Below are 19,264 nucleotides of genomic sequence, written 5' to 3' on the forward strand. Positions count from 1 at the left end.
CAGGGCTGGAAAATTCCGGCCACTGACCTCTGTACTCCAACATAACAAATCGGGATGTATTGTTTTTAAGTCATTTTCTGTCATTTAAAACAGGCTGGTTGTCATGAAATGTGTGGTTGCCAAGCTTGTTTTTTTTGAGACAGTCCCTCACTGAAAAGGGAAAGTGAAAAAGGAAACAAGGAATAAAAGGAAACTGACCCTCCCAGCCAGAAAGAAAAGCCAGTAAAACCTGGCAAGTGACCGGTACTGGTCCTAGCTGGAGTTCCATTTTAAGGTACACAAAACTAGTTAGGGACCGGAACCAGTCATTTCCCAAGTTTCACTGGTTTCTAAGGAAACAAAAACTGCTGCTGAGATTTGGAGACCAAAACCTCTAGGCAGATTGAAACTGGCTGAGGCAGTATAAAGGGAGGTAGAGCCAGCCAAGTGCTGTTGTAGCTGTTGATGAGTGGAGTGGGTGCAGGACAGGCAAGCTGAAGGCAACAGGCTCCAGATCCAGAAGCTGCAGCTGTTTCTGTTCCTGGGAGATAACATTGGTGGGTCTGTGCCACCCTGATCATGTTCAGGAGGTTCTGCGTTTGTGGTGAAGACTGCGCCTGTGGAACTCGGATTGGTTGTGTGCTGTTGTTGGCTGGGGATGAGACCAGCTACTAGAAGGAGGGGAGCTGAAATCCTTTGAGGAAGGCAGAGTTTTGAAGAGCTTTATAACTGATCTTGATAACACATATGTGGTGTGCACCACTGAGCCAATTTGTAAGGTCTACCTCAGTTGTATCTGTCATTTGATGTGTAATATATAGTTTATAATCAACCACAATGTGCCTGTTAATTCATGTTTAACTTATGTTGATTCTGGGTGTTAAAGTATAGGACATTATCGAGTATTTAATGCTTTCTTTGTTTGACTCTTGTATAGTAAAAGATTCGTCTGTTTTAAACTGTGGAGTCTTGCAACTTTATTCTTTTGGTAAATAACCGGGAATTCAGATTTTTTTTAAAAAAAGAAAAGGTTACTGGTCTCTATCTAGGTTCTAGATGGTAATTGACACTGTGACTATGATGAACTAATTTTCAGCTATGTCAATCAAACTGCATCCAGATGCCATTTTTAACCACATCCAGGAATGTTTTGAAAGCACCATTTTATTTTTTGTTTTTAAAAATTCTAGCACTGGCTTATGGCAGATTTTTCAGTATGCAAATCAGTTTGACCAGAAACTTAGGGGGGAGGGTGGGAATGCTGCTTGAAATCAATGAAGTTAGCACTGAGATCAGTGATTGTGCCCAAAGCAGAGCTCCTACACCCAGGAATAAAAACAGGAAATGCTGGAAAAACTCAGCAGGTCTGACAGCATCTGTGGGGAGAGAAACAGAGTTAATGCTTCGAGTCCGTATGACCCGTCTTCAGAGGGTCCCTCTACACCCAGGAATTGGTATACCAGCTATTGCCTCTACTCTGGTGTGCGTTGAACACTCTCTGGTTTGCTTTCTTTCATATTTTCTGGTAGTTTACTCTCAATACAATATTTCATAGTATTTAAAACCAACTGCAATCATTCATTTTCACTTGTCTTGCCAATACTCGCTCACTTACACTGAGATGTGTTTTTGCTCCCTGAGCCCTATTGAAAGTTTGTGCTGTAAGAATTCTTGTTTAATGTAATTTCAGTCACAAGTGAATTTACATTTTGTGCTTTTTTTTTGGTTCAGTATAAACCTTCCCTGTGTTCTAACTAAAATTACTTCAGATAAGTGAGTGGGTGAGAAGGCTGAGAAGTCAGATAGGCAAAGCATACGTTGCAGAAGCAGCTCAGGTCAGATTGGGGATGGAATGACAAGGAAGCTTGAGTGGAATTTGCAGTTGCCAAGCGTGTGTTCTTTGAGACTGAAAAGGGGAACCAAAAGAAACAAAAAGAAGGAAACTGACCTTCCCAGTTTCATCCTTGATAGCGCCTTTCATCCGCCAAGTCTGATAATAAGTGTTTTCGAAGATGGATTTATCAGGCTGAGAGTTGAAAAGCTGCGGAGCTGGATTAGGTTTATAGCTGAGAGAGTAGATGTAAAATTGTGTCGCAAGTCCTGGGTCTGACCCTTGACGCACTGAGAGCAGCAACAGATAGAACAGGGCTATATTTCTGCTCAATTTATTTTCCCCCAAAGTCCAATTCTGTGATGCTGCCTTCTTAACCATTCCTTTCATGCTCCAGGCAGTTTGAGGGGTGTTTTTAGCTCAGCCAGATCCCATTGTTCACACTTGAGACTTCTATCACCGTATTGAATGGGTACAGGAATGGATACTAACTGTGGCCATGACGTAAATGGTCAGAACAATCACCAGCACAAAGCCAGAACGGGGCAAGACTTAAGTTTGAGATCAGACCTTTATGGGCATTTTCTCTTGAATGCATTCTGCAACTTAATTAGCCTGGACCAAACATGTTTAATTCCAAGAAGTGAACAAAAAGTCAAAAAGAACTCTGCATTCATTCACCTTTACAGTATGGAAGACATTGTGGCATGGTGGCAGCATCCCAACATCTGGGTCAGAAGCTCTAGGTTTAAGTCCCACACCAGAACCTGTGGGCCACAGATGGTGTGTTCATGACACAATTCAATGGGCTGATATCAGCCCAGGAATACTTCTACCACCTCTACGCTTTTCCCCAAAGGGAAAATCATGCGTGTAAAGATACACTTCAAAAACAATCTTTGCAGTCATACAAACAAACAAAGCTTTCCATGAGTAAGATATCAGAACAATTTCTAAATGTATCCTAACCAGTACCAACAGCATCAGTTCTGTTTTAGAGAAATGCTATGGTTACAAAGGACTGGATTTTGTGAAGGTAGAAACTAAAGTATCATAATTTTTTTAAAAACACAAGTATTACATTTCACAAATATAAAATTAGCTTTTCAGGCCCAGCGAATGTATTCAGCAGTAATTATTAATTTAGTGCTTTGTTAAAAACCCAGTTCAACCTCAATCAACCAGTTAACTGTCACATGAGTTGGGACATGTCCGTAACTTTTAAAAACGCTTTAATTAAATTTTTTAAACTCTACATGAAACCTCATCCCGCCCATGGATGAGGTTTGATGCTTTTTCTAATGCCCGCCAGGGCTCCTGGCCTGACCACCAACCTTAAGGTTGGACGGGCAGGTCCATTAATTACTTTAATGACTCTGTCAATGGCCTCAATTGGCCATTGACAGGTCGGCGGGCACACAGCTGATTTTGCTGCGCCCCCTCCTACCTGAAAATTTAAATGGGGCGCGGTGATGTTGGGCGTCCCCCCCTGACATTTCCGCGTGTCATTTTATTCATCAGCGAGTGGGCCCCGCCCCCTGCTCGCCGACAGGAAAATCCTGGCCCTTGTTATTTTGTGTGAATTCCTGAAGTTGCTGCCAGTTCGAGTGGAGTACTGATAGTTGCACTGTTGCTGTACCTTAACTTACCCTGCTAACCTTTGGCCTCTTTCTTTTCTTTCTTTTTAACTTCTGATACTAGTTTCATCCTTTCCCCTCCCGAAGGTATGAGCTCCTTCTGGAATACAGGGCTTAATGCCAATTGATCTTTGATATTTCACCCCACTGAACATATTTCATACATGATTATTAAATACATGTGTTGACACATTATTTGACAGCCAAAATCAATCCTGCTCCAACATTCATGCAGACTCACATCCAGCAGTGGTTGCTGAATAATAATCAGAAATGGGAGCCCATGGGAATGGGATTGATCTTCTCTCTTATTCAAGATTATTGTGGTGAATTGTAGGGGCTTACCACTGACTGAATGGAGAGCTGGTAACTACGCACAGACTTGAGGATTGAACCTGGGACCTTTCCAGTCTGGTATGTGTGGGTTGGATATTCTTTAGACAATTTTGTAGCAGGAGCTTTTAGTCTCTTTTTTTTTGATGAGAAAAATCAATTTTTTTTCCCCGGTGTACATTTCATATTCTCTATCTTTTGACTACTAACCAACATTTATTATCATATATCTTTGATGGTTTCGATCAGGGTCTTTTTTCATCTTGGTAGCCTCAGTGTATATTAAATTTAATTTGAATCCCAAATAGCTTTCATTTTTGAAGCTGCTTCTAGCTTCAGACTTGTGAAGCCCAGCTTGGTTGATTTTTTTTTTCTTTTACCAATTAAAATCTTGCCGGCATCCTCAGTTTATAGATCCAACCTTTCACTTGGGTTCCTCGATATAAAAAATCAAGAAGCTTCTCTTCTGTGCCAAATATTTGTTCTCCCTTCAAAAGTTCTTAACTTTCTATAAACCTGAAGATATTCAAGACTTGAATTGTTCCCAGATCCAAAGGGACATACTGACAGCTCATTGGCAATAAAATAACTTGATCTGTCTTGCGTCTAGACTCTGTACCCCATCTCTTTTCATCGTTTTCCATTTTATCAATACTGCAACCACTGAACTTTTCAAAATCCCAGGCCATGTCTACTGCTCTACCTCCTGGATCGCAAAGCTTATGAATATCTTATCTCCCTCCACCTACTCTTCATTCTAGAATCGTAAGATTTTGAATGCCATTACCTCATCTGTTTTACTATTCTAAAAGTTAATGGTGGTTGCACCGTGGATCTTGACCTTTCACCTTGCTTTTTGACTTTTAAGTGACATGCAGCCCTTTTTAAATGGGTAGATCAGCTTTGATTAATTGTTTTCAATTGGATTGTTTTTCACATATATACCAGTGTTGGAACAAAATGCTTGCAATCTGAAATCTCCTTGTAAATGTTTTAAGGCATTTATGACTAAGTTAAGTGAAATCATTTATACTGCTCCAAGGTCTATGCAATCCACACCAAGCCAATACTACCAATGTCTTAAATAAAAATAAAAACAAAAAACAAAAAACAAAAAAACAACTTTAACTTTAACACCTGTGTTCTTTTGTACCATTGTGGTTGACATCTTTTGATGATCTGCTTCTATCACTGCTTGTTTGTCCCTACAACCACACCCCCCCCCCACCTCTCTCTCTCTCTCCGCCCCCCACACACACACCTTAAACCAGCTTATATTTCAACTCTTTCTTGGACTCGAACTCAAGTTCTGTCGAAGGGTCATGAGGACTCGAAACGTCAACTCTTTTCTTCTCCGCCGATGCTGCCAGACCTGCTGAGTTTTTCCAGGTAATTCTGTTTTTGTTTTTGCTACCAATGTCTTATAGTTTGGCAAATGCGGCTAAAGTTAAATGAACTTGTTACACGTGTGTTATACATATATTTTATAATTCTGAAGTATTGGGTTATATTTCTTCTCAAGTTTCTTTCCTTCAAAGTTCGGTTCTGTGAACCAGTCTTTTTCACCACATCTTTCATGTTCTAGACGTTGTGAGGAATATCTTTAGCTGAGTTAGATGATATTGGTCATGTTTTGAGCATTCTCTGCAGTAGTAAGGTGACAAACCTTTGACATTGAGCTAGAATATGCAGTCTACAGCAACTCCAGGAGAGGAACTGATGCACAGTTAAGCTACTCCATCATTAACTTTATGATAACAGTATTTTGTTGTCTGGTACATCTTTGAAATGCATTGAATGACTTGAAGTTCTCTATTTGCATGGTAGATACAAACTGAACTCACTACTGAGTTAAATTTTGTCCATTTAAGTCTAATTACCCTTTTGATGATGTGATGAGCATTAATTACTGCAAAACAACCTCTGTGGCACTAAAATTAACAATCACAAGCGTGCAGTCTCATCCCTTCAGGTATTGATTGTTGCTGGAGATTATAACAGTGTAAAATTTTTAATTATTTTTACTTTACTTTCCTTCCTTTCTCTCCATTCAATCTTTCTTTCCTTCTCTTTGAGCTGAATTTTAACCCCTGAAAATGGATGGGTTATGCTCGGTTGAGATGTTAAAACTTTAAAAATCTTAGACCCAACAGGGGCAAGGGGAGCCAGCTAACCAGCTCCCAGGAGGCGGGTTGTCCGAGTATATGTTTTAATAATGCTGGCAGCCTCTGATTTAACCTGCCTCTCAGGTTTGACAATGGCTGCCTGGACTCCCCAGGCTTTGGAAACAAAGCAGTGGAAGGGAGGTGAGGGCAAGGACAACGTCAGGGGAAAGGCAAGTACTACCTCTAAGGCACCCAAGCTCATTTTTCCTGGAAAGAATTTTTAGTCCCATGGGTGGGTGTGCGCCCAGCCCCAATCAGGAGTAAAATAGTGTGTGATGATGTTGGGCGACCATCCCTCTGTCATCGTGCACTTGTGCGATATTTCAGTCAGCAGGCGCGCGCGAGAGTTGGCAGTGCACCCACCGACAATTAAGAGGCCTGGTAAGGCCCTTAAGCAAGCAATTAAGTAGAATTTTTCACTGCCCGTCCAGTCTTATGATTGGCAGGCGGCGAATAGACCAGGCGGCCTTTGCATTTTTCACGAAACCTCATCCACGGGCGGAATGAGGTTTCCAACATTAAAGAAAAGGCAATAAAATTTTTTTAAAAAATCATTTTTAACGTGTCCCTCTTCATGTGACTAAGTCACATGCGGGGACATGTTTATATTATTTCTAGAATCTTTACTTTTCATTTTAAAATTCTTCAGCTCCCTGAGGCAGCCCTGTGCCTTCAGGGAGTTTTCAGTCCTCGCTCCACCACGCATGTGCAGACTTCAGTGGTCTCGCTCCTCCCGCTGAGGCCCTCAGCGCGTGTTTCACGCTGGCTGCCCATTAATTGGTGTGATAACGCGGTGGGAGCCCGATCGCTCTGGGCCACGGTCCATTTTGCAGCTGCGCCTGCCTGACGAAGGAAAAGCCTTGCCCCCGAATCGAGAGGCAACGTAAACACAGGGGTGATGGAAGAATGGGACTGTGTGCTGGCAGCATGGTTTTGGATTAGTTCACATCTATGGAGGCTGGGAGATGGATAGCTAGTCAGCAAAACATTGGAATAGTCAAGTCTGGAGATAACAAAGGCATGGATGAGGGTTTCAGTAGCAGATGGACTGAGATAGGGGTGGAGATGGGGGATATCACCGAGCTGGAAGTAGGCAGTCTTGATGGTGGAGGCTGGAAGTTCAGCTCAGGGTCAAATAGGTCATAAATGTTGTGGAGAGTCTGAGTCAGCCCCAGACACTAGCTAGGGAGGGGGCTGGAATCAGCCATGGAACAGAGTTTGTGGCTTTCTACAAACATCAATTTATTGCTATGTTTCTAGTTACAGTTGAAGACCTTGAAGAAGTTGCAGAGGAAATTCACCAGTGTCACCCGTAGTTCAGCTGGTAGCACTCCCGTCTCACGGTTGCAAGTTTCCAGGTTCACATCACATTCCAGGATTTAAACAAAATCAAGGTTGACCCTAGAGTGCAGCACTGAGAGAGTGTTGCACTGCCGGAGGTGCTGTCTTTCGAATGAGGGGTTAAACTGGGGCCCTGTTTGCCCTTTCAGTGGGATGGAAAAGATCCTTTTTGGAAGAAGAACAGGGGAGTTATCCCCAGTGTTCTATCTGATATTTATCCCTCAATCGGCATCATAAAAACGGATCATATGGTCATTATTACATCTGTGTTGGTGAAAGATTGCTGTACTTAAATTGGCTACTGCATTTTCTACATCACAACAAGGACTACACTTCAACAGTGTTTTGAGACACCTGGTAATCATGAAAAGTGCTACATAAATGCAGGTCTTTCTTTTTACCAGGAGTGAGGGGCTTCTTTCGTATGGAGAGATGAGAAAAGCAGAGATTGTTCTCCTTGGAGCAAATAAGGTTAAAGGAAAGTTCAATAATTTCAAAATTATGAGGGTATAATAGAGTAAGCAGGATACATTTGTTTCCACTGATGGGTGGGTCAGTGATCAGAAAACACAGATTTAGGATAAAAGGCAAAAAAGGGAGTTGATGCGTGATATTTTTTGCAATGAGTCATTATGATCTGGAATGGGCTGCCTGATGGGTCGTGGAAGCAGATTCAATAGTAGCTTTCAAAAGGGAATTAGAAATATATATGTAAAGGAAAGGTTTGTGTGATTATGAAAGTGGAAGTGACACTAATTGGAAGGCACTTTCAAAGAGTTGGCAGAGGCACAAAGGGCCAGTTGGCCTTGTTCTGTACTGTACGATATTAGGAAAGCTCTTTACTTGCCACATTGGCAGGGAAAAATCACATCAAACCAGAAAATGTTGCCCTAACATGAGCAGCATGACATTCATCATCTCAGTTATTAAATTAAATAATGTAGAAATGCCTTTGTTCATCATGTCTTTGGTTGAAAGACATTACAATGACTCATCATTGTGATTTAATGGGCCAAATCGTGCTTGAGAAATAACAGCATGCTAATGACACAAAGCCATTATCAATGCACAAATCGACCAGCAAATCCACAAGATACTCTTTGAGTTGCAGTGTTCCAGAACTTGCTGGTTGATTCACGCTGTTCCACCTTTCGATTCATACAAATGGCATCTTACCTTTAGCCTCTGTGTTCAAAAGGACTTTCTGAATTTTCACAGCAAGTTCCCATTAAACTTGCTGCACAAAGTTGGGGTTGGTGATTAAGGGCAGAATCTTCTGGTCGGCATGCGGGGGCGACACGTAAAGTGACACACGGTGATGTCGGGCATGTGTCCCAACGCCACTGCGCATCCTTCTGATCTTCCATTTGGCAGGCACGCACCGGAGTTGTCTGCACACCCGCTGAACTGTCAAAGGCCTGTTAAGGCCTTTAATAAACTAACTGAAGCAGTTGTCAGGGCTGCCCGTCCAACCTCAAGATTGTCGGGCAGGCAAAGAGCCCAGACGGCCTTTGCATTTTTCATGAAAACTCATCCATGGGCGGGATGAGGTTTCATGAAGGACATATTGCTTCTCTAAAAATTTTTATTAAAATTCATAAACATGTCCCAGTTCATTTGACACTGTCACATGAGGGGACACATCTGAATATTTTTATGTTTACCATCTTTTGCACTGAACTTGATCTCCCTGAGGCTCGGAGCTGCCTCAGGGAGATGCGCGGGAAAGAGCGCAGCCTCCGGCTCTCCCTCCTCTGAGCCCACTTCATTGGCCCACCCACATAACATGGCGGCGCACAGCCAATCACGGGCAGCGATCTGCTCCGCGCCCATTCTCAACTGGCCCACCCGACGGGGAGAAAATTCTCCCCCTAAGAGCATAATCTCCCTCTTAATGTCATGATAATTGTTAAAGTAATGTCAATCAATATAGTCATTTGATAGTTGTTATGATATGGCAGGCCGTCCAAATCCACAAGGGAAATTTAGCTGTGCTGTCACAACAATTTTGCAATCTGTATTTATCTTGATAAGATTTATGCACTGAATTCAGAAATGAGTCCACTAACAACTTCAGGGATTTTAAAAATTAAACTAAAACATTTGTTAACAAAAGGAAATAATTCAAACACAGACATAAGATTACAGTTACTTGATATTATAACAAATCCCAAAATTCCTAATTAACCTGACTCCCAACTACACACCCACTTTAAGGCAACAGTCCAAAATAAATTTTAAATTTAAATATGCAATCCAGCAAGATTACTACTCGACAGTGGAATTCCAAAGGCTTTTAACACAACTTTAGTTACTGGACATAGCAGACATCTGCAAAAGTGGCTAGGGGCTTTTCCCCAAGGCTGCTTTACACAGTGATAAAAGCAAAATACTGTGGATGCTGGAAATCTGAAACAAAAACAAAAAATGCTGGAAAAACTCAGCAGGTCTAAATGCAACTGTAGAGAGAAAGACAGAATTAATGTTTCGAGTCCATAAGACTCTTCTTCAGAGCTCTGTCTTTCTCTTCACAGATGTCAGACCTGGTGAGCTTTCCCAGCATTTTTTGTTTTTGTTTCTGCTTTACATAGTGTACCTTTCAAGATGTTACATGGCCACCCACCACAAAACCTTCCATCCTTCTTTATGTATGTTTCTCTCTCTATAATATCAAAATCCCATTGTTGTACATGTCTTCGGAAATGTACTTTTCCCATAATATGAAAATCTTCCATGTTGTCAATATGGACTCTTTCCTTTTGGGAAAAATAAACATAATAACTTTGCCCTATTTATCTTGTTAGTTGTAAACATCTTACCATCCCTTCAAAAATCAAACAACCCCTTCACTTATCTAAAAATGCAAATTTCATTCATACCTTATCTGTGGAACCCTCATTCTCACTTGTCTATCTCCATTTCAAAAGTCTGCTTTACACCTAACTCTTGATAATTTCAACCTTGCAGTCTATCTGACTCTAATTCAATTAAATCAGTCACACAGACAGAACCATTCCACACTCACACCCGTAAGCATGCAATAAGTTTATGAAAAATATGATAGTTTTGTGACAGAGTACAGAACTTGAATTTTGCTGATAAAAGAGACATGTTGAAGCTTCTCATCTTGTACTCATAAGGACACTTCGCAAGAATACCAATATAAGGGTAAGATGCTATATGTGAAGAGAGTGCTGATTGATTGGCAAGCGGACTCTGATTGGTAGAGCGTTGCCTTAGAGAATGCAACAGTGATGGTGACTGATGGCTAACTGCCAAGAATTGTTTAACAGTTAAACCAGGCAGCTTGACCCTGACTGGTCAAGGCATTGCCCTGAGGAATGAATCAGAGAATGGCTGTCACTAATTTTGTACACACGTTGCACCTATTTCAGCTAAACAAAATATGGCAGCTATTCACAGATTCATTCCTCAGGGCAGTGCCTTGGCCAATCAGGGTCAAACTGCCTGGTTTAAATTTCAAACAATGCTTGTGCATTCTCCATGGCATTTTCCACTTGCTAACCAATCAGCACTCTCTTTACATATAATATAAATTGTTGTCTTCCCCCTATATTGGCATTCTTGCAAAGTGTCCTGAAGAGACCGATACAAAAAGCTTTGATATGTTTATTTTTCAGCAAGAGTCAATCAATATCATGTAGTAGGTTTTTCATAAGAGATTTGTATGTATTTTTCCGACTTTTACTTTCTATACCTTCTCTCTTAAACAAATATTACTTTCCCTCTCTCTATTTCTCTTTCTGTGCCTGATTTGACATTGCATTCACACACTTTGATTCATGTAACTTCTCCACCAATCCTTTTTCTTCTCCAATCCTTTGTTGCCATTGCCATACTGTCATTACCTCACGTATCTGGCAAGTTATGGTGCAAAATTATTTTGAGTTGAAAGGGGCAAGAAAATATCTAAAAAATTACCTCAAGCTCCCTGCAGCAAAATTTGCCCCATTGTCTAACATGTTCTGTATGACGTGCATTGCAAGGTATGTGAAAGATGATGGAGGAATGCTAGTGAATACCAATTTGGTGACGGGGTTGGGGCTGATAGTGGGGAAAACTTATTTCCGGTCATGATTCGTGATTTTATTATATTAGAGGTTTTTTGTTAGCTATAAAACATTCAGGTTATGTGTCATAAATAAAGTTATTTAGTATGGTCTTTTACAATACAATGATATGTGTAATTATCTGATATCTGACAATATAATTCCAGTCTAACTGGCATTAAACAGTTCAGACTATATGACACCACACCATGCTATCTCACATTAGACATTATTGTTTTATTTTACTGTCTGACATTCAGTAATTTTGTTGCATACCCTTTTGAAACAGAGGTCAATTTGACCTTTTTTTTTTGTTTAGCTATAATGATAGTCTTTGTCCTTGGTGTTAAGAACAAAGATAATGTGGTGGCTGACTCAGAACATCCCAGAGTGAGGGGGAGGGACGGGAGCTGGAATATCTGAGCTAGAAAGAAAATTCAATGGGTTAGTAATTACATTATGTAATGTCTTGGCGGCAAATATATCACAGCATGACTCATCCATCAATTATCCTAACAAGGGAAAAAAAATTATAGACTGACACCTCCTTCCCTGCAATTCAGAATCTTAATTTGTTTTTAGGCCTCTTACCTTACTTCCACTTATTTCATTTCACTGGCAAATTGTACAGGTGACATGCAGTCATGCTCCTCTGTAAAGATGTAATATCAGATTACATGGTTCTTTACTTATTGCTGTTGTCGCATATTATCAACCTGTGAGTTTAAATGCTATTTTTACACCTGTCGCTGGGTCAAAATCCTGGAACTCCCTTCCTAAGAGCACCGTGGATGTACCTACACCACATGGACTACAGCGGTCCAAGAAGGCAGCTCACCACCACCTTCTCAAGGGCAACTAGGGATGGGCAATAAATGCTGGTCCAGCCATCGAAGCCCACATCGCGTGAATTAATAAATAAAACCTTACAACATGTTGGAGCCAGCCCTGCTATAATAGCATCTGAGGTGCTGTGCCTGTAAGGAGAGGAGAGTGCTCAGATATGCTGGGTGCAGACCCCAACCCTTGGCAAAGCTGGAAACAGGGAGAGAGACCAACACAGGATCACAGTTACAGACATAAGAGCAGCAGTCACAAGTTCCAAAAGCATGAAAATTGTCTTTGGTAGGTTGGTGGGGGGTTGAAATTAAGAAAGAAACATTTTTTTCTTCTTTAATGGGATTTGGATGTCACTGGCAAGGCCAGCAGTTGTTGCCTATCCCTTGAACTGATTGGCTTGCTAGGCCATTTCAGAGGGAAATTAAGAATCAACCACATTGCTGTGGGTCTGGAGTCACATGTAGGCCAGACCAGGTAAGGATGGCAGATTCCTCCTTCCCGAAAGAACATGCAAACCAGATGGGTTTTTACAACAACTCATGAGAATTTCACTGAGACTGACCTTCAATTCCAAATTTTTATTGAATTTCAATTTCACCAGCTGCTCTGCTGGGATTTGAACCCATGTCCCCACAGCATTAACCTGGGTCTCAGGATTACTGGTCCAGTAACATTAGCCCTCTGCTACCATCTCCCGCCAATCTGCACAAACCTTTAGTAGGCTGCCCTCAGGACCCCCAGGGACTCTCTGTTTGGCCATACAAGCACTAGTCTCAACAGCAGTATTCTTTTCAGACTCAGCTCCACCAGGGTATCCAGCAAGCCTGTGAGGACTATGCAGATGAGGTGGGAAGTTGGAATTATTTCTCCTCTCTATTAACATGGTTGTGCTGGGCCTGCACCGTCTCCAGTTTCAGGCCTCAGTACTGCCATTGGGAAGCCATAGAAGTCTTGGGGTAGCACAGTACGGTGGACACTAGATGCAATGCATCTCTGCCTTTTCCCTCTTAGCTAGGCCTCAGAACTGGGAGCATTCTCAGGAAGAGGAAAGTCTCTCTTTCTATCACACGCACATATTAACTAGGAGCTGTGAACCATTGTGCAGAAGATGTGTGTTGTAAATTGGATAGCTGTTCTACCCATCTGAGATACCAAGCAACTGAATAGTGTTTTCTTACTCACTAGCAGAGCAGAATTATCTCTCAAGATTAGCTGTGCTCCTATGTTAAGCATTCATTCTTCAGCTGAAAGGCTTAAACCAAGCCCTGAATGCTTACTCCAATGGTCCAGGTGGACATCACAGGCTCAAAGTACTATTTGAAGATGAATATCTAGCTTCAGAATCCTCCATCAATTGTTCACTATCAAAAGGATTAACTGACCATCCAGTTTGTTGCTGCTTGTAGAACATTGCCGGTACAGAATACCTACACTTCAAAGTGCTTTACTATGTGAAGCTCTTTGAGATGTGTCGACATGACAAGGCACCTCGTAAATGCAATTATTTTTGTTGCTGTCACAACTTACCCAGTTTGCAGGATAGTGTAGGATGGTTGAGAAATACACTTAGTACCAAGATGCCAGCGAACTTTCAAATTGTGCTCAGTATATAGGATTGGCAGCCTTCCACAGTCGCTTGAGCCTCCAGAAATTAAAGATTGATTTCCTAGATGCTGCTGTGAGAGGAAACAAAAATCGTAAGGGGGTTAAAGAAATTGTATGGGTTTTTTCATTTACTCTTAACACCATTGTTTATGAGTTTTGAAAATATTGGAGATGGGCAAGAAAGGCTGTTTGACTGGGTGGGTGGTTGGTGGTGACAGGTCATGTGAAAATAATGCTGCCAACACACCTGTATGTGCTGTACATTAGATCAACCAGCCAAAGCCAAAACTACTACTAGTTTAACATTAAATAATACATTGAGATAAAAGGGGAAAAAAAGCCTATTTTCAATGAATTAGAATTGTGCATTCAATTTTTTTTAAATATTCATTCACAGGATGTGGGCATTGCTGGCTGGGCCAGCATTTATTGCCCATCCCTAATTGCCCTTGAGAAGGTGGTGGTGAGCTGCCTTCTTGAGCCGCTGCAGTCCATGTGGTGTAGGTACACCCACAGTGCTGTTAGGGAGGGAGTTCCAGGATTTTGACCCAGCGACAGTGAAAAAATGGTGATTTGGTTCCAAGTCAGGATTGTGTGTGGCCTGGAGGGGAGCTTGCAGATGATGGAGTTCCCATGTATCTGCTGCCCTTGTCTTTCTAGGTGGTAGAGGCTGTGCTGTCAAAGGAGACTTGGTGAGTCCCTCTTGTAGATGGTACGCACTGCGTCCACTGTGCGTCGTGGTGGAGTGAATGCTTAAGCTGCTAGATGGGGTGCCAATCAAATGGGCTGCCTTGTCCTGGGTGGTGTCAAGCTTCTTGAGTGTTGTTGGAGCTGCACTCATCCAGGCAAGTGGAGATTCCGTCACACTCCTGACTTGTACCTTGTAGCTGGTCGACAAGTATTGGGAGTCAGGAAGTGAGTTACTTACTGCAGAATTCCAAGCCTCTGATCTGCTCTTGTAGCCACAGTATTTATATGGCTGGTCGAGTTCAGTTTCTGGTTAATGGTAACCCCTAGGATGTTGATAGTGAGGGATTCAGCGGTGGTAATGACATTGAGTGTAAGGGGAGAGGATTAGATTCTCTCTTGTTGGAGATGGTCGTTGCCTGACACTTGTGTGGCACGAATGTTACTTGCCACTTATCATCCCAAACCTGAATGTTGTCCAGGTCTTGCTGCATATGGACACGGACTGCTGCAGTATCTGTTGTACTGTGTACTGTACCACACCAAGTATAACATGTAGGTCATTCCATGCGTTTTAAAACTAATCTCAGCAGATCAATTCAGACTGCAGAAATCTGCATAGGGACCTTGTTCCAAACCAGGACAGTGTCAATTGTCTCAGCTGCGACAGTCAGAACTTGCATTCATATAGCAGCTTTAATGTAAGACATACTCCAAGCTGACTCACAGAAGCATATGTAAAAAAGTGGGCACCAAACAAGGAGATATTAGGAAGAGTAACCAAAAGCTTGGCCAAATACAATGGTTTTAAGGAGGGTCTTAAAGGAGGAGAGGACATAGCTGGAGAAGCAGAAAGGACTAGGAAGGGAATTCCAGAGTGGGAGTGCTGGAAAATCAGTGGAAGGAAAAGTGATATTTAATAGAATTCTGACATGAATTTAAAAAGATTTGGGCCTCACTTTAAGTAAAGGACCTTTTGAAATCAGACCAACAAAGGGAATAAAGTTCTCCTCAACTCTATTCCATATCCCTATTCCTTATCTAAACGAAAAGGGTTAAATATTTGACATAGGTCAGAAATTTTCTGATGGCGAGGTTTACCATCCCATTACTGGAGAAGTCGACAGGGAATGCACCCCCAGCAATGTCCCACATGCACTTAATGGACCGTTAATAGGCTGTAGGTGAGACTTTGACCCCTCACTCGGGCAGAAGCCCTGCCTTAGAGAGCTGCCAGCCAATCGTGTCACCGGGAGCAGTGGCCACTGCTGGAATTACAATCAGTCCCCAAAAGTCAAAGTGCTGGAGGCCACAACACACTGGGAAGTCTGAGGTCTTGCTGCAAATTGGGGAGGGGAGGTCTGGAGGAGGGTGGGTGGGGGTTGAGGGGAGGGGCTTGTGATTTGAAGGGCACGTTGGGAGGGAGCACCCAGGGGACCCAGACCTTGGGGATGGGCCAGGGATGGAGGTGACTGCCTACCCCCCCCCTTCCCCCCACCCCCCCCACCATACCTGAACACCTCCATTAATTAGCCACTTAAGGTCCTCAATTGGGGTATGGATGACAGGCCTCATCAGTCCCTGTAAAATTGCAGACAGATCAGGGGAATATGGTTGGGGAGAGGGAATGTATAAGCCCCCTGCCTGCAAACCTGCCATTGGGACCCATCGTATTCCTCCCTTTGTTTCCAGAACACACTACTATTGCATCTTGTTTTATTATTTAATTTTCATTTGACCAAAATGTAATTTGTGGGATCACCAATAGTAACTAACAGTTGCTAGGCATGGTTTGATAACTTCCTTCTTGGGCTAATAACCAGCAGTAAATATTCTGTTATTCCAGCATGCTGTAGATTCTCTTGTAGTTCACAATTCCACTAACATATTTTCATTGATTCCTTGCACTGTAAGCTGCCCTCTATTGTGTCAACAATCAAGTCTAGCTTTATAGCCCTCTTGAATTTGTCATGAAATTCTGAAAAGCTTAGTGTCTACACCTTAAGGGATGTAATCAGAATGGGTATCATCATTAATTGGTGAAAAACAAGTCTTTTTAAAGATATTTCTTCAGATATTTTAAAAAATATTCCTGAACCTCTCTGAATATTTCTTCCTTTTGGTTGATGTCAATTTTTGTTCTGATTACACTTCCACAAAGTGCCTTGGGATATTTTCCAATGTCAGAGGTGCTATTTAAATGCAAGTTGTTGTGTCCCAGATGCATTGAGCATGCATTAAGGTCTGAGACAATCGAGGAAGAAACACTTGCGTCCCATGGAAGACCTGACCGGACGTTAGGGCTGTTTCCTCGTTGGGTGAGCAGCACTTTGACATCCTTGGCAGCACCACAGCCCCATTTTCATTCCTTTAATTTAGGAAGGGGTGGGCAGCAGAGAGCGTTATTCTCATAGGATTGTGCTAGGTCCATTGTTATTGATTTAAAGTAAAATGCACTTTATGTTGCTTCAGATAGGAATGTTCTCTATCGAGGATGTTTCAAGAGACCCAGGAATCTAACTGCAACCTTCCCCGTCTACTCAATCCAGCCTAACCTGACTGTCGCTAAATGCACTGAATTCTGCACTAAAAAGGTAAGTGTAGTCTCCCATTAAGGAGAACAAAAGATATGATAGCATGTCATGATTGGCCATTGTTTTGCGTGTGAACAGTATGAGTGATGTGGAAAACTCTTGAATGTTGGAGATGAACGGAAGTTTAAATTGAATTGAAGGTTGGTTTGAACATTAACATTGGAGGTGTGATGGGGTTTGTCAGAATCCCCAGCAGAGTTGAACAGTTAGTCCTGGCATTGTGGCCTTGATATCAACAAGTCTGAAGAAGTCACAATGCTCTGGCCATCATTGCATGGGGTAGGATTGATCTAACCAGCTGGTCTTTTCTTGTCCCTCGATTTCACATCTTCATGCATCTTCGCTCTTTAAAGACACTAACACACATACCATACCTTTATAGTATTTTGCTTTTACTTCAGCACTTGTTTGGATTCTGAGAATCCTTTTTTTTAATGAAATGATGGCCTGAACATAACATTGAAGACTGCTGAATATGAAATCCCAATAAACAAAGAATAGACTTCACTTATAATCGAAGAGCTGAGATAAATGTAGAGCTGTCTTATCTGATTAAAGTACAGAAATGGAGCTATAGTCTAGAATTAGGTCATTAAATATGAAAACTGAAAAATGCACAATGATGTGACATTAGTATAACGATCGTGAAAGCTACTTTAATTAATTAAAGGCGCAAGATGGTTTTCTTTTAGATTTAATATCTAACCACAGTAATGACAGAAGTGAATGATAGACAGAACCCTTCTAGATCACAGCATGGGAATAGGAGCAATATCCAGCTGCTCCTTAAAGTAGCAAGATCTGGAGAAGGGCATCACCCAGTTGTGAGGGAATGGGAGTGTTTGACTTATAGAACAAACATCCATCAGGACTGCATAGAGACAGCTAAGTAGGCCTGATGGGACAGCAGTGCAGGGTGAGGCTCAAGCTCAACAGGGACTAAGATGTGCCACCTGATCCGGACTAACCTACAGGGTAGTCAGTTATCCACATTGGACTACCAATATCGTGGAAGTCACTAATGCCCTCAACCTTTATGCCACAAGCTCCTGTAAGATACACACAGGAATCACCTGTTTTTCTTTCCTGTGCCTTCCACTAAAGCATTTGAAATCAAAAGAGATTTTAGCCCTGCACATCTGGCAGAGATCAAATGTACGAACAATTAAGAGACTCACTCACTTACCTGCTCAGATCAAGATCATTTCTGACCATTTGCATGTTATCCTATGAGATTGATTTACATTTAAGGTGATTATCATCCTGTACTAATAACAACTCAGAAAAATCGACGGGAGGATATCTAGTTAATTTAATTTTGATAGTACTGCCAACAGAATTAATTTAGCCACAACACCAGTGTTCTCTTTTCTTTATATAGTGGCATGAGATTTTTAACATTTACTCGAACCGTACCAGAATAAGGAGACAGGGCCATTGGTTTAACATGTTATCCAAAGGACAGCACATTTAACAATGCAGCACTCTCCCAGTTCTGCACTGGAGCTCCACCATAGGTCAGGAATGCAAACCTCCATCCAGTCTGGGCCTCAACTGTACAATCTTCTGACTCGACAGTGAAAGTTGACCGAGTGAGATGAGCTGAGACATTCTTACTTGGGTATGATGTCGGAGTAACATTCTGATTGTATTGGGTAACTTTCACACGCCTTGAATTTCTCCCAAAGTAAAGTTTCCTTTTAAGTTTGCATGCCAAAAAAGAGAGACTTGCACTTGGTTAACTCTGCCCATGACCACCAGACAAACATTAAGCGATTTACAATCAATGAAATACTTTTGAAGTAGAGTCATGGCTGCAATGTAGGAAAAATGTCATCTAAATTACACATAGTGAGCTCCCACAAACAGCAAGGTGATAGTGGCCAGATAAACTGTTTTTGTGATGTTTATCAAGGGTAAATATTGAGGAGACTGAGAATAGCTTCTCAGCTCCTCGTCAAAATAATGACTTTTTTATATTCACTTGAGCGGGGTAGACAGGGTCTTTTTGGTTTAACATCTCATCTGAAAGACAGCACCTCCAACTGTGTAGCACTCCTCCAGTATTGAACTGAAGTTAATGTTTGCGCTGAAGTAGGATTTGAACCCAGGACCTTGTGAGTGAGAGTGCTACCAACTGAGCCATGGTTCAACAGCAAATCCTGGACAGAGTAGATTAATG

General features: G+C 41.8%; 1 protein-coding gene across 1 annotated transcript in view; it reads left to right on the forward strand.

Moving 5' to 3' along the window:
- Positions 1-19,264, forward strand: part of LOC121283511 (WSC domain-containing protein 1-like) — an 87,325-nt gene that overhangs the window by 46,641 nt on the left and 21,420 nt on the right. The window contains exon 4 of the mRNA XM_041198178.1: positions 16,961-17,082. Coding sequence (XP_041054112.1) covers positions 16,961-17,082 — 122 coding nt within the window. The remainder of the gene's footprint in view (positions 1-16,960; positions 17,083-19,264) is intronic.

The sequence above is a fragment of the Carcharodon carcharias genome, chromosome 10 (assembly GCF_017639515.1).
Source record: "Carcharodon carcharias isolate sCarCar2 chromosome 10, sCarCar2.pri, whole genome shotgun sequence".
In the NCBI taxonomy this organism is placed as follows: Eukaryota; Metazoa; Chordata; class Chondrichthyes; order Lamniformes; family Lamnidae; genus Carcharodon; species Carcharodon carcharias.